The 12,924-nt window shown below is 40.0% G+C and overlaps 1 protein-coding gene across 1 annotated transcript in view; it reads left to right on the plus strand.

Annotated features, from left to right (window-relative positions):
• MEGF6 (multiple EGF like domains 6) overlaps window positions 1-12,924 on the plus strand; it is a 2,184,612-nt gene that overhangs the window by 2,154,891 nt on the left and 16,797 nt on the right. Inside the window, exon 33 of the mRNA XM_044062967.1 lies at window positions 6,035-6,163. Coding sequence (XP_043918902.1) covers window positions 6,035-6,163 — 129 coding nt within the window. The remainder of the gene's footprint in view (window positions 1-6,034; window positions 6,164-12,924) is intronic.

A 12,924-nucleotide genomic window follows, 5' to 3' on the forward strand; every position in this document is an offset into this window, starting at 1 on the left:
CCTGGTTGTTGACGGTGAGGCCGTCCACATGACTGGTTTCGGGAACTTAGTCGTCCTCGTGCACATGCATTTGTACGCGCATTCTGTACTGTCAGCGCATCTATTTCCTAACACGCCAGTCATGATGTTGTGATGTGCATTGTACAGCCCAGATTTGCTGTCCTCCAATATCCTTCCTCCTACGGTGGCACACCCTGTGTGGTTGACATGTATCTGGTGTAGGCCACTCCTCGGTGTAGTACCGCTCGCGTTTGCTCCATCCTTACGCTGGCGCCCGTTTTTGCGATTCACTATTATCTGCCTCATTTGCATGGAATTGACTACTAATACCTGGTTACGGCGCGGACACCGCCTCCACTCCTTGACAACCATTGCGCTGGGGTTGCAGCTTTACATACATACTATGGTGTGTGGTGGCTGTGCAGCTGATTTGTGTTCTAATGCTCTTTTCGACCATTATCATATTATTTCATTGCTTTACAACTTCTGTGCACACATCCCGGGGGTCTGCTGTTCTTTCTACGTACGTGCCGTTTATGTCATTTTTTTACATTTTGTGCATATTTTCTTTGGACATTCTCGGTGCCTTTCCACATTGGCATATTGCACCTATATGATACCTGACTTTGACAGCCTTCCGTTACTCCTCCGGTATGTTTGGGTAAATGTAAACCGTTTTTTTTGGTTTACATTTCCGTGCCCTTACGCTACGCCTGCGCCACTTCGTGGATCGCTATTGCCCTCATTTGCATGGTGCAATACCGCACACAGTGTGTTTTGCATACCTACGCCGGGGGGCGGAGACGGTCCGGCGCACGCCGGTAGTGCACGTGGAATTCATTCATACCTGAATCGCTCAGCAGCCATATTTGGCGTTATAACGCCAACGCTATGCGGGCGCCTGGCGCAAGGTTCATGAATCCCGGGGAGATTATGCAGTTATAGTAGGATTTACACACATCAATTTACAGTGATTTTGGAAATAAACCTGAGTTTCAATAATAAATTTGAGCAATAAAAATTTAATAGAGTGCAAGAAAGAATTCTAGTTGGAAGAGAGTTTGTTAGGAGAGGGAGGAGATTATAGAATTGGGGATTAAACTTGAATTACAAGATTTGATAGGAGGTATGGTAGAAGAAATAGGAAAATAGGAAAGTTAGGTAAGTAGAGAGGGGGAAAAGAAGGAGAAGTTAATGAGAAGGGTAAGAAAGAAGTGAATTAGAAGGGAATACTGAATGTATTGAGATAAGGAGAATCAGATATGATGACAAGTTATAGAATAAAAAGCACAGTAGGAGTAGAGTAAGAGAGGGAAATATGGGAAGGCAGCAGAGAGTTCATGTAGGATATTTACAATGACAGGTCCAGGTAGTATTAAGGTAGTCTTTTCGAGCGTTCTTAAAGTCAAGTGTCTGATTTATTTGTCATTGAGACAGGGGAAGTTTGTTCCGTGAAAGGACTGGTAAATAACTATACAGTTGTTGTCCAAAAGAGCTCTTAAGTTTAGAAATTTCCAGGTGCAATTGATCTGAGCTTCTTAGAGTTTGAGGAGGGGTGTAGAGGCAGACCAGGGTGGAGATGGAAGGGCAGGAGTGGGGTTGATATATGATGGCGTGAATGAGGGTAAGTTGAGAAAATTGAAGATGTAGAGGGAATTCTAGCCAGTTTAGAGAAGTAAGGCCAAGACAGTGATGTGACCTAAGAGGATTATTAGATGCAAATCTAACTACTTAGGTGGTTTGTAATTTTATGAGGAGATTCAACTGAAGGTTAGTTAGGTTTTGAGAACAATATAGTAAGTTAGGGAGGAGGTAAGCCTGGGCAAGTGTCTGTCATGAGTCAACAGTTAGGAACTTTTTATTTCTGTACAAAAGACCTAATTTTTGATGAGTCTTCTTAACACTGTGGAATACATGAGGGTCACATTTCAGTTGGTTGTCTGTAATCGCAACTAGGAGCTTAGTATGGGTTTCAGCTTTAATGGTAGTGTTGCTAAGGCATGTGATGGTGAAAGTGGATTTGTATTGAGAGAGTGATTTAGAAAGGAAAAGTAGTAATTTAGTCTTTTTGGGGTTGAGTAAGAGTTGGTTGTTAAAAAGCCAAGTTTCGATAAGGTTGAAGGAGTTTTGTGTAAGTGTATGAAAGTCAGAGAGAGTATAGGAGGAGGTGATGACTGTAGAGTCGTCTGCATAATGTATAAGGGATGACTGTGGGCAGGAAGTGTATAGGTGATTTATGAGGGAACAGTGGATTCCCTTATTGAGTGGTTTATGAGAAAGGAAATGGGATAGGCAATAGTGTGGGCTGCAGCCTTAAGGTCCACTGGAGGTAAGTTGTTTAAAAGGAAAAGGGCCAAACAGCAGAGATAAGTCATAACATGGGCCACTATTACTGGCAGACACCCTTTCTTATTGAGAGACTGGCCCACTGCTCTGATCCTACATGGCGTGGGCTACATACTAATGAGGCATATCAGAGGAACAGCTTATACTCATTAGCCATTTGGTCTGCCCTGGCTCAAATGGACAAGTTAAGTAACTTGGCCAAAAGTTCATGTTTTGCCCATTACATTCAATTGGTGAGATTGCATTAAAGGTAAGTGCCAGGAAGAAGTTGTGTGTGTGTGTGTGTGTGTGTGTGTGTGTGTGTGTGTGTGTGTGTGTGTGTGTGTGTGTGTGTGTGTGTGTGTACACATGCGTGTGTGTGGCTGTCATGCCTCTGAACCTCCCTAAATTAACAAGATAATCCTGCAGTATTGGCTGGTTGGGTGACACTAGACACCAGGGAATTGTAAAGATTACCCTAAGCCAGTTAAAAAGTATGACAACAGCAGTTTTTGGTGGTGGTGCTCATATCATTCCTGGACAGAAGAAGTTGGTATTAACTACCATAGACCCTTACCTTTGCGAACTTCACTCACCTAACCACCAACAGTTGGGGCAACTCGGGATAAATATGGCTAGGCTTGTAAGGGCTCTAGGGCCATTAGCCTAGTAACCGCCTTTGAAGCTATTTACTTCTGACTGACTGTAATGGTCCATCAGTTGCAAGGGGCAGGGCAGGTATAGGGCAAAATCAGTAGGGTCTGTAAGATCAGAGACAGTTGAGAGGGTGTCCATGTATTAGGTGAAGCTGCCATACCTCTAAATGGCTGTGCTGAAGACTCCCAGACAAAACCAGCAGGAGAACTAGAAGATACCAGGGAGAATTTTTAAATTTTTAAATATTCAAAAGAATCACTTAAGTTCATAGTCACTTACAAGGTATGCAGACCAGGAGACCTATAGGGAGAGTAGCCGAAATTCACAATTACCCCATAGCAGTACCTGGTTAAGTGATTTGTTCACAGTAGGCAAATTAAATTGGAAATATTCAAACTTTATACCCTGGAACAGGAAGCAACTCATTAACAAATCAAAGCTGTAGTCATCTGAGCTGTCAGACCAGCAGATTTAGCATCACACTGCACTTTATGAACAGTAACAGGAATGAAACTGTAATGTCTGGCATTATTGACTGACTATAATCATCTGTGATTTATGAGTGGCAGGGAAAAAAAGAGAATACATTAATGGCATTCTGTAAACTGAGGGATAGGTAAGAGGTATGGTGGTGTGTGTGTGTGTGCATGCGTGTGTGTGTGCATGTGTGTGTGTGTGCGTGTGTGTGCGTGTGTGTGTGTGTGCGTGTGTGTGTGTGTGTGTGTGTGTGTGTGTGTGTGTGTGTGTGTGTGTGTGTGTGTGTGTGTGTGTGTGTGTGTGTGTGTGTGTGTGTGTGTGTGTGTGTGTGTGTGTGTGTGTGTGTGTGTGTGTGTGGTAGAATGACTGAGTAGGGCGCCTGTGTCAACACAATGCAGAGGCTACTTTGTCTTCTTTTTGGTTGCATCTCTTGGAGCCAGAGGTGGTTAATTAATGAATCCTAGGGATAGTCCATGCATAGTTCACAGAAACTTTTTATATCAGTTATTTATAAACTTGTCTGCTACAGAAAAGATCTCAAAAATAAATGTCTCCGTGTCCAAATGTTTTAAAGTTCTAACATCTTTCCCACTATTTATTGGCTGCCTATTTTTAGTTCTTATCCAGAGAACAGGTTGCTTTCTTTCCATGAAGTTAAGCACATGCCTTTTCACTGACTCATGTCCACTTAGAGCTACAGCTGCATATGATCCAAGTGCATTTTCAGTCCTCATTGTCTTGCAATCATCTTGTCCTTGCTGCTTGCCCTGCTACCAATGTCCTTCTTTCTTCTCCACTACATTCCTTTTCTACCTTATTCTTTGGCACAACAGTCTGTACAATTTCTGTAGAAAATGTTCAGTCCATATTACCAGAATTTCTTTGAAAACCTTTGCACACAGATCCAAAACTTCTGCCCTGGAAGCTGCAGAATCATCATCTAGCTCTGGCTTTCCCTTCATCAGCTCCAGTATGTTCATATTCATGCCGCCTCCTGCTTCTGTTGTTATTTTTACTGCATTATTCTCCATTTTCATGACATCTGCCCAGGCCAAACTTCCCCGAGTCAGTACATCTTGGGTCTGCTCTGAAAAAGAGGCCAGTGGCTTAGTGGTACTAATCCTGTCATCAAATTGTAAATGAAGTAATTAACAGCTTTAAAACCAGTAAAGCCACATGACCATGACATCAACAGCCATACTTCGAAACATGATACAAAACAAAATTATACTTTGTTCAAGGCTGCCAGTGGTGTCATTTCATGCAGAACAGTCATATTTTTGGACTTCCCAGCTCTAGGAGTCTGTAGCAGTGGATCACTAAATACCCTGGCTTTACTATGTTTCTCTGTGTATTTCAAAACATTATGAATGGGTATGAAGTGAGTGTCTTTGATGCATGTTAAAATAACCAGTAGTTCTGTGGTCCTGAAATTGTCATGAAATAAACCTTGTAAGCTTAGTTCTCTTTCAAGGTGGATTTCTTGACATAATTTATTGAACAGAGACCCAGCCATAATCCTTTATAGTATAACTTGAGGAAAAATAGATATTTCCTTGTGAGTTCATCTTTTTAAGAGCCAGTTCTTTATGTGCACAGATGGGAACCTCTGTGCTTCTTTTGCTTCCTCTTCAAAACACACCATTGTACATTTATTGGAGTTTTCTAAATTTTACATTAATTTAGTTGTTTAAACTGCTAACTGTTGTTTACCTGTGCTTAACATTTTATCTTTGTATATAAACTGAATCAGTATGCATTTATTTCATGATCTCCACTGAGAACAAAATCCCATTTGAATTAAACAATAAGATATACAAGTGCTGTTTTCTGTTCATTAATTTCTTCGTTAACCTTTTGTGTGGCTGTGTCAGATGATCTCTAGCAACTATGAAAGTGACCACTACTATTATTCCACCTTAATAAGACAACTGTTGTGTTATGGAAGCAAAGAGTAACTGTTATAAAGGGGAAATGAAGTCCAAGAACCTGGCAGTAGTTTTCATAAGGTAAACTCCTACAGTTTTTTTTTCAAAGTGATAACTATACTTCTTACATATCCCTTAAATATAGAAGCTTCTTTTATTCTACTTAAAAAAAAAAAACTTCATCTGGGTCATAAAATTATTTTTGAGTATAGAAGTGCATTTATTCACAAGCAACTTACAATAAAATTACCACGTATGTATCCCAGCTACGTCATGCCATTCATGCTAGTTCTTTGTTGGCAACGAAAATTCTCTTTCTATACACAGTTTCCTAGTACTGAAAATTCCCATTCTATACATAGCTTCCTAGCAGAGCTGTACTGTGCTATTAATTACAGATAACTGTAATTCCAAGGCATCCTGTTGTTTGACTATAGGAGTAAATATTCTATCATTAGAACAGCAAGAAGTGTGTTTCTCATATTCCATACATAATTCAGTACCTTTGCTACTGATACATAATTATGCTTCACTGCTTTCATCCAGTTTGTTTTCCAGTTGCTTAGACATTGTGTTACTCACTGCTGATAGTGTGCCTAGAAGTTATGATCAAGAGTTTTAATAACTTTTGCTTCCATTTTTCACAGACTGTGGAGTGAATCGATATGGGCCTGATTGCCTACTCACTTGTGGCTGCACTGGTAACTCATACTGTAACCCTCTGAATGGGCGATGCACTTGCCTTAATAGCTGGATAGGACCTACCTGTCAAGAAGGTAATTTATATAGAATTTATACATTTAAGGGAGTGAGTTGTAAAATTATTCTTCTGGAAAGGAGTTTAACAACTCTGTCATTTAAGAGAATCTGTGTTACGAATTATGACTTGCATTGCTGTGTTTTTTATTTAGTATTGTGTGGCAATCTCAGTACTCTGGTGGCATACATATGCATATCCTAGTAATAATGAAGTAGGTTGTTGGTTTTCATTCTTTCCCACTGCCATGGTATCCCCTTATCATAAGACTGAACTCACTAAATAAATGAAATTCCATATTTTTCCAGAATGCATGCTAAGTGCCCTCCCTAAATATTCTTGTAGGCAAAGAAAAAAACAAATAAAATAAATTAAAAAAAATTCCATCAAGGTAAGACCATGGCTAAATAAGTAAATAGCTTTATTCTTTAGAATTGGTTACAACATGTTAGGTTTGTCTAGAGAAATACACAAGTGTGGATAAATAGTACATATTATATTTCAAAAGCACAGGTAATGCATGTTAGAGCATATGTAGAGTCTCTGCTACATTTTGTACACACACACACACATATATATATATATATATATATATATATATATATATATATATATATATAAAAAGATACAACGTGAGAAATTAAGTAAGGATTGAAGATTAATGGATTCAAATAAGGCAGACAAGAATTTGTTGGTGATAGAGAGCCAACCATATAGCTGTGAGAAGAATAAAAGTGGAGTATGTCATGAACTCCTTTGAGGGAGAGTTAGGTAGATGTGAATTACTGATGAAAACATTTACATGGAGCGGTTTCAAGAAGGAAGCTTATGAGATGAGTTCAACATGTGTATAGTTTGGGTTCTCAGACAAGCAAATGTTTTTTGTTTTGTGTAAAAAAAAAGAAGATAAAGTTCATCAGGAAAAGTTTATTTTTTTTTATAGTTTGGTGATATTGCTGGCTTAGCTTCTTCACTTTCTTTTTCCAAATTGTCCAGTTAATAAGCTTTTTGTTTAGAGAGGTCATTAGCCTTGAAGTTACAGACTTCTTTTCTGGCTTTTATTTTGGCAAGCCTTCATTTCAGTCTTTGGTGCTAAGATTGTTGATGAAATTATCTCTGGGAGATGCATCAACTTCTTTGATAGACTGGTAGATGTATTGCAAGACTCTTGGAAGCCCTTTTATGAAAATTGTCCTGTTGAGATGTCTCCCAATGTTATGGATGCCTTTTTCATTTTAGGTTCTTTGGAAGAAGATCGTAGTCTGAGTCTTCAAAAACATCTATGGAGAATGTAAAAGTAGAACGAAAGGAGGATGTTCACTTCTGTGCATCTCCATTTCTCCAGACTTCTGCTTCTAGAATTCCGTTCCAGATTCCATGATTTCCTTTACATAACTGTCAGACTTCTTGTTGGTCCAGAGGCAGTGACAACCACATGGAATGTTGGAGGTCCTGAGTTCAGTTGCCTGGCAAGAGTCATTGTTTTCCTTTTGTTTCAGTTGTTAAATACAATGCTAGTTAGGTAGAGAGGGCACGTCTGTGTGTGTGTGTGTGTGTGTGTGTGTGTGTGTGTGTGTGTGTGTGTGTGTGTGTGTGTGTGTGTGTGTGTGTGTGTGTGAGTGTGAGAGTGTGTGTTTGAAAATCACCAAGCTGGTGGTTTTGTAGTTGAAAAGATGCAAGCAAAAGGTTCAACAGTTCGATTCTTCGCTGGGGTGTCTTCTGTGTGGAGTCTGCATGTCCTCCCTGCATTCGTGTGGGTTTCCTCTGGGTGCTGCAATTTCCTCCCATGTTACAAAGACGTGTCTAGAGTGTTTCAACCTGGCCTCTGCTGAAAATTGGCTTTGTTTCATGTGGGACTTTCCAAGTAAACAAATGTTAAGTAAGCAAAAGGAAAAATATTAGCTCTTAAACAAAGCTTAATACTTAACTGTCTAGAGACACCTTATTATGGACTAATAAGGTGTCTCTAGACAGTTAAGCTTAATACGTAACTGTCTAGAGACACCTTATTAGTCCATAATGCACTGACAATGCAAAGAATGCTGGAGGTCCTTGGATCAGTTCCTAGACAAGGATTACTTTTCATTGTTCCATTGCTATACAAAGTGCTAGGTAGAGGATTTGTACCGTCTTCGGAAGTGTTGATTTAAGCCTGGAAAATACTGCAAAGTTTGCCATGTAAGGCAAATCAAAAATGCTTGCCTTCTTATGGGTTCTCTTTTCTGGTCCTGTACTCATTTTTCCCTTCAGCAGCATATCATCTTTTGATATTTTACAAGTATAGATGGCTGCAGGAAGATGTCAGAGCTGATGTTGGAGGACTCCAAAGTATGATTTTTATTTCTGTTTCTTTTTGTTATCTGTTCTTGCCAAGGATGTTAGAAACGTTGCAACAAACCTGAAATAATCCTCATCAGGTACGTACTGTACTATCCCTCCTAAACCAGGAAGATTGCTCTTGTGTGCCAACTGTACCAAATGTATATTTTCTTTCCTTTTGATTCATCTTTTCCGTGGATTTTTCATATTCCAGGTATTGGGTCAAATGTATTCGGTTTTAGGCATTATTTTTATTACTGTTTTCAGTGCTGCATGTCTTTGAAAACTGCCTAAGCACTGTAGCTGTCGTTTTATGAATAAATGCAATCTGTGTCTTCCTTTACTTCATAACTGGCTGTTCACTTCTAGGAAACCATCCCATCCAGTCTGTACCAAATGTTGGACTTTTTAACAAGATGGAACCACTGCCAGTGTGAAAAAGTTTAATTTCTTAAATTTTATAGACTTATAGAGGTTAGGTGTTCCTTTATTAAACTATCTACATTTGCTTCAGCTAAAGCACAACCTGGTTAAACTATAAAAGGTATTTCATTTAACTACAGCCCCAGTTCTGAAATTTGAAGTCCAGCAAGACTCTGGCCTTGAGGCAGTAGTTATAGTTGTTGAAGTAGTGAATTCTAATAAACTGCATTTGAAAGTTAGTTAGTGGAATAAGAACTCAGAAATGTCCAGATAAGATGCAACAGATATGTGAGCACACCATACATCAGATAAGCCTTCTCCACTTTTCTATATTTTATATTATCAGTTTCATTACATCAGTTATAATCTTCCCTTTTATGCTTTCTTGCTTCTTCTGTACCAGTATACCTTTTTTCATATTATTTTCATATGTTTTGTTATATGCTGCTTCATATTTGCATGTCATTACATTTTGTTTACTATATGCTATATGCTGCTTCATATTCAGATGTTTATGCTTTATTTGTAAAATATGTGTGTTTTATGATGGAAAGTTCATTGCTATACCTTGTCTGATGTTTTATGTTTTGTGGATGTTCGTCTATTTGGCCCAAGTCATGGCTAAAAAGGTTATTGGACCAGCCAGCTTATCTGGTTAACAAGCATTAAATAAATGCATAAAAGTAAGTAAACTAATGACCTTTGAGTGAATAGTCTGCACAGGGAACTTCCCCACCACCACCTCCTATGGTTAGTTTTGTCCTCCAGCTGCTTATCCACATAAGATGTCAAATATCCTACATGTATTACAGGTCTTTAGAAAAATTAGCTTGAGAAATGATGAACCCCATCAGAACATCGAGCATCCAGAGGCGTGAATTAATGTATGAGGACAGCCCACTGAAAAAAAAAAAAAAAAAAAAACAATGCCTATTCATGGCATGAAATCTGGATGTGTTGTGACTGAAGTCATATACTGTAGCAACCATTTACTTTCTGCATTAGCGAGTGGAAAAATATAAAGAGAACTAATGCATGTAATAGGTTCATAGGTAGGTACTAGGCTATCTGCCCGAGGGCATTTATAAGTCTAGCCAAAGTGTGTCGGCTTTCGCCTCCCCATTGATTAATTAACTGAGCCTCTGTCAAGCAGAGCCAATGAAGTGATCCCAGGGGTGTATTTTCTGTTACCCATCCACTCGTCAAGGCTTCTCTTGAAGAGTGTTAGTGAGGGGCTCTGCCTAATGTAGTTAGGAATTTTGTGACAGGAATCTATCCCTCCAGCATGTTCTATTTATTGTTGTGGTGAGGTTTAGCTCACTAGAGCGCGTGGCTCACAGTGACTTGGATTTCTTTAGGTGGAGCATGTCCATCAATTCTGAGTTGGACATAGCGAAGGATAAACAGTTACAAGGTGCGTGTGTGTGTGTGTGTGTGTGTGTGTGTGTGTGTGTGTGTGTGTGTGTGTGTGTGTGTGTGTGTGTGTGCGTGTTTGTGTGTGTGTGCGTGTGCGTGTGTGTGCGTGTGTGTGTGTGTGTGTGGGGGGTATAGTTTACATTGTTTATAGCTGACGACAATGAGCTGAAGTGCATTAAGGTAGCTGCTAATTATATATTCATTCATTTAACTGCAGTCAGACATCTGAGCTTTATGTGGTCAGCAAAGTGGCTACAACTGTGTGTAAAGGAGTTTTAGTCTTGGCCTTTAATCTTTTAGTCTAGCTAAATAGGACATGTTGTTTACACCCTGTGTTTATTTTTGTGAAGAACCTCTGAGGTCACTCCAGGTGCTGTAAGTGTCTAGTCATGTACAAGCCAAATGTTGCTTTGTACTCAATTATTTGTCTAATGAGGGCTGAGTACAGTGAGACCATAATTTCATTAGATATGGCTACCATACATTTACTTATAAATTGTGCCACATAGTAGGACTTCCTCACCACTGTGGACACATGCCAGTCAAAATTCAGGTTACTGTCTATCTGTGTATCTAGATCTCTTACCTCTGTGTCAACTATTAAGGGTGTGCTATTGATATTGCAGTTTGCAGGGGTATTTGACTTCCCAAAGGATATGATAATGCATTTTTTCACATTTAGTTTTAGGCCATGGTTCTGGCACCAATCATTTGTCTGATCTAGACCCCCCTGAAGAATATCTACATTGTTGGAGGATTTAGTGATTGCCCCCAGCTTGCAGTCATCGGCAGACATTATCAAGATGTCTTCAACATTAGCCTTGACTTCAGAGAAGTATATTCTGAACTTAACCACATGTTCTGTGCATGAGACAACTGGATATCATAGATTCATAGATTCATAGGTAGGTACTAGGCTATTGGCCCTAAGGCCTATGCAAGCCCAGCCAAAAAGGTATCCTGGCTTTTGCCAGCCAAGAAGATTATTTTCCTGTGCCACTGTCGAGCAAAGCCACAGAAGTGATCCCCGGGGTGAATTTCCTATTTCATATCCAGTCATCAAGATTTGTCTTGAAGAGTGCTAATCAGGAGCTTTGTTTTATATAGATAGGTAGTTTGTTCCAGAGTATGGGAAGACTCTGGGACAGGAATCTATCCCTCTGGCATGTTCTGTTTATTATGGTGACAAGGTTTAGGTCCCTAGAGTGTGTAGCTCAGAGGGATTGGGATTTCTTTAAGTGGAGCATGTCCAACAGCTCTTGGTTTGACATAGCTTTGTATGTTAGGCAGAGATCACCTCTGAGTAGGCGATATGCGACGGAATAAAGCTGGAGTTTTTTTAGATGGTCTGCGTAGGGCATCTGTTTGAGGCCGGTAATCCTCTTTGTGAGGTATTTCTGCGGCCTTTCCAGTTGTTGTAGATGTCTTGTGAGGTACATACCAAAAGGGGCGTTGTACACTGTAATGGGTCTAATGAGTGATGAGTAGAGGGGAACAATGACCTCTTTTTTTCTGGATGAGAAGCCTTTTGTGATGAGGTGTGCCATGTAGAAGGATTTCCTGTCTACTGTTGCGATGTGATTATCAAAGGAGAGACTACTGTCCACCTGTGTCCCAAGGTCTCTTATCACACTTTCGGTGTTAAGTATACTACCGCCTATGTTGTAGTTCATGGGTACAGAGTTTTTACCAAAGGGGATGACAATGCATTTTTTGGCATTGAGCTTGAGGCCATGGCTTTGACACCAGGCATCTGTCTCAGTGAGGCCCTTTTGTAAGATGTCTACATCGTTAGGAGTTTCGATTATGGCCCTAGTTTGCAATCATCTGCAAACTTCGTTAGCCAAAGGCCTTCTGTGTTAGCCTGTACTTCAGAGAAGTAGATACCAAACAGGAGAGGACCCAGGACTGAACCCTGTGGTACTCCACTTGTTACTGGTCTGAAGTCGGATTTGGAGTCTGCTACTTTCACAGTGTGGGTTCTGTCAGTGAGCCAGTTGGCGACCCATTTTGTGACATAGGGATTTAGACCACCTAGTTTAGTGAGTTTATCTATAATTCCAGAGTGGGGGATGGTGTTGAAAGCCTTGGCAAGATCTAAATAGGCTGTGTGAACCACCTTACCCTCGTCTACGGCTTTGGTGACTGCTTCAAAGAAGTCTATCAGGTTTAGGAGACATGATCTGCCTTTACAAACCCGAACTGGGTGGGGTCCAGAGTTTGGAGATTACCAATGTCTTTGTTTATAAGTTCCATGATGATACGTTCCATGGCCTTGCAGACCAGGCTCATCAGGCTAATGGGGCGATAGTTTCCGAGGTCTGTGGTGCCTCCCCCCTTGTGGAGTGGGATAACTGTTGCTGTGTGCCATTCAGCGGGCACAAAGCCTGAGGTGAGGCTATGATTGAACATTAATGTTAATGAATATTCATGAGGGATAATAGAATTGGATTTGTCTGTTTGAATGAACAGAGTTTGTTTTAATAGGTTAATTAGTTTATAATTTAGTATAAAAGGTAAATTGGACTGTTAAAAGTGTATCTGACGAAGTCCTAATTACTGGGACGAAAACGCACAGTGTGATTTACGAAGAGCGTTAATGTTTTGGTTGTCTGTTTTGGA

This window comes from Protopterus annectens, chromosome 2.part1 (genome assembly GCF_019279795.1).
Source record: "Protopterus annectens isolate FY-2018-M chromosome 2.part1, PAN1.0, whole genome shotgun sequence".
Taxonomy (NCBI): Eukaryota; Metazoa; Chordata; order Ceratodontiformes; family Protopteridae; genus Protopterus; species Protopterus annectens.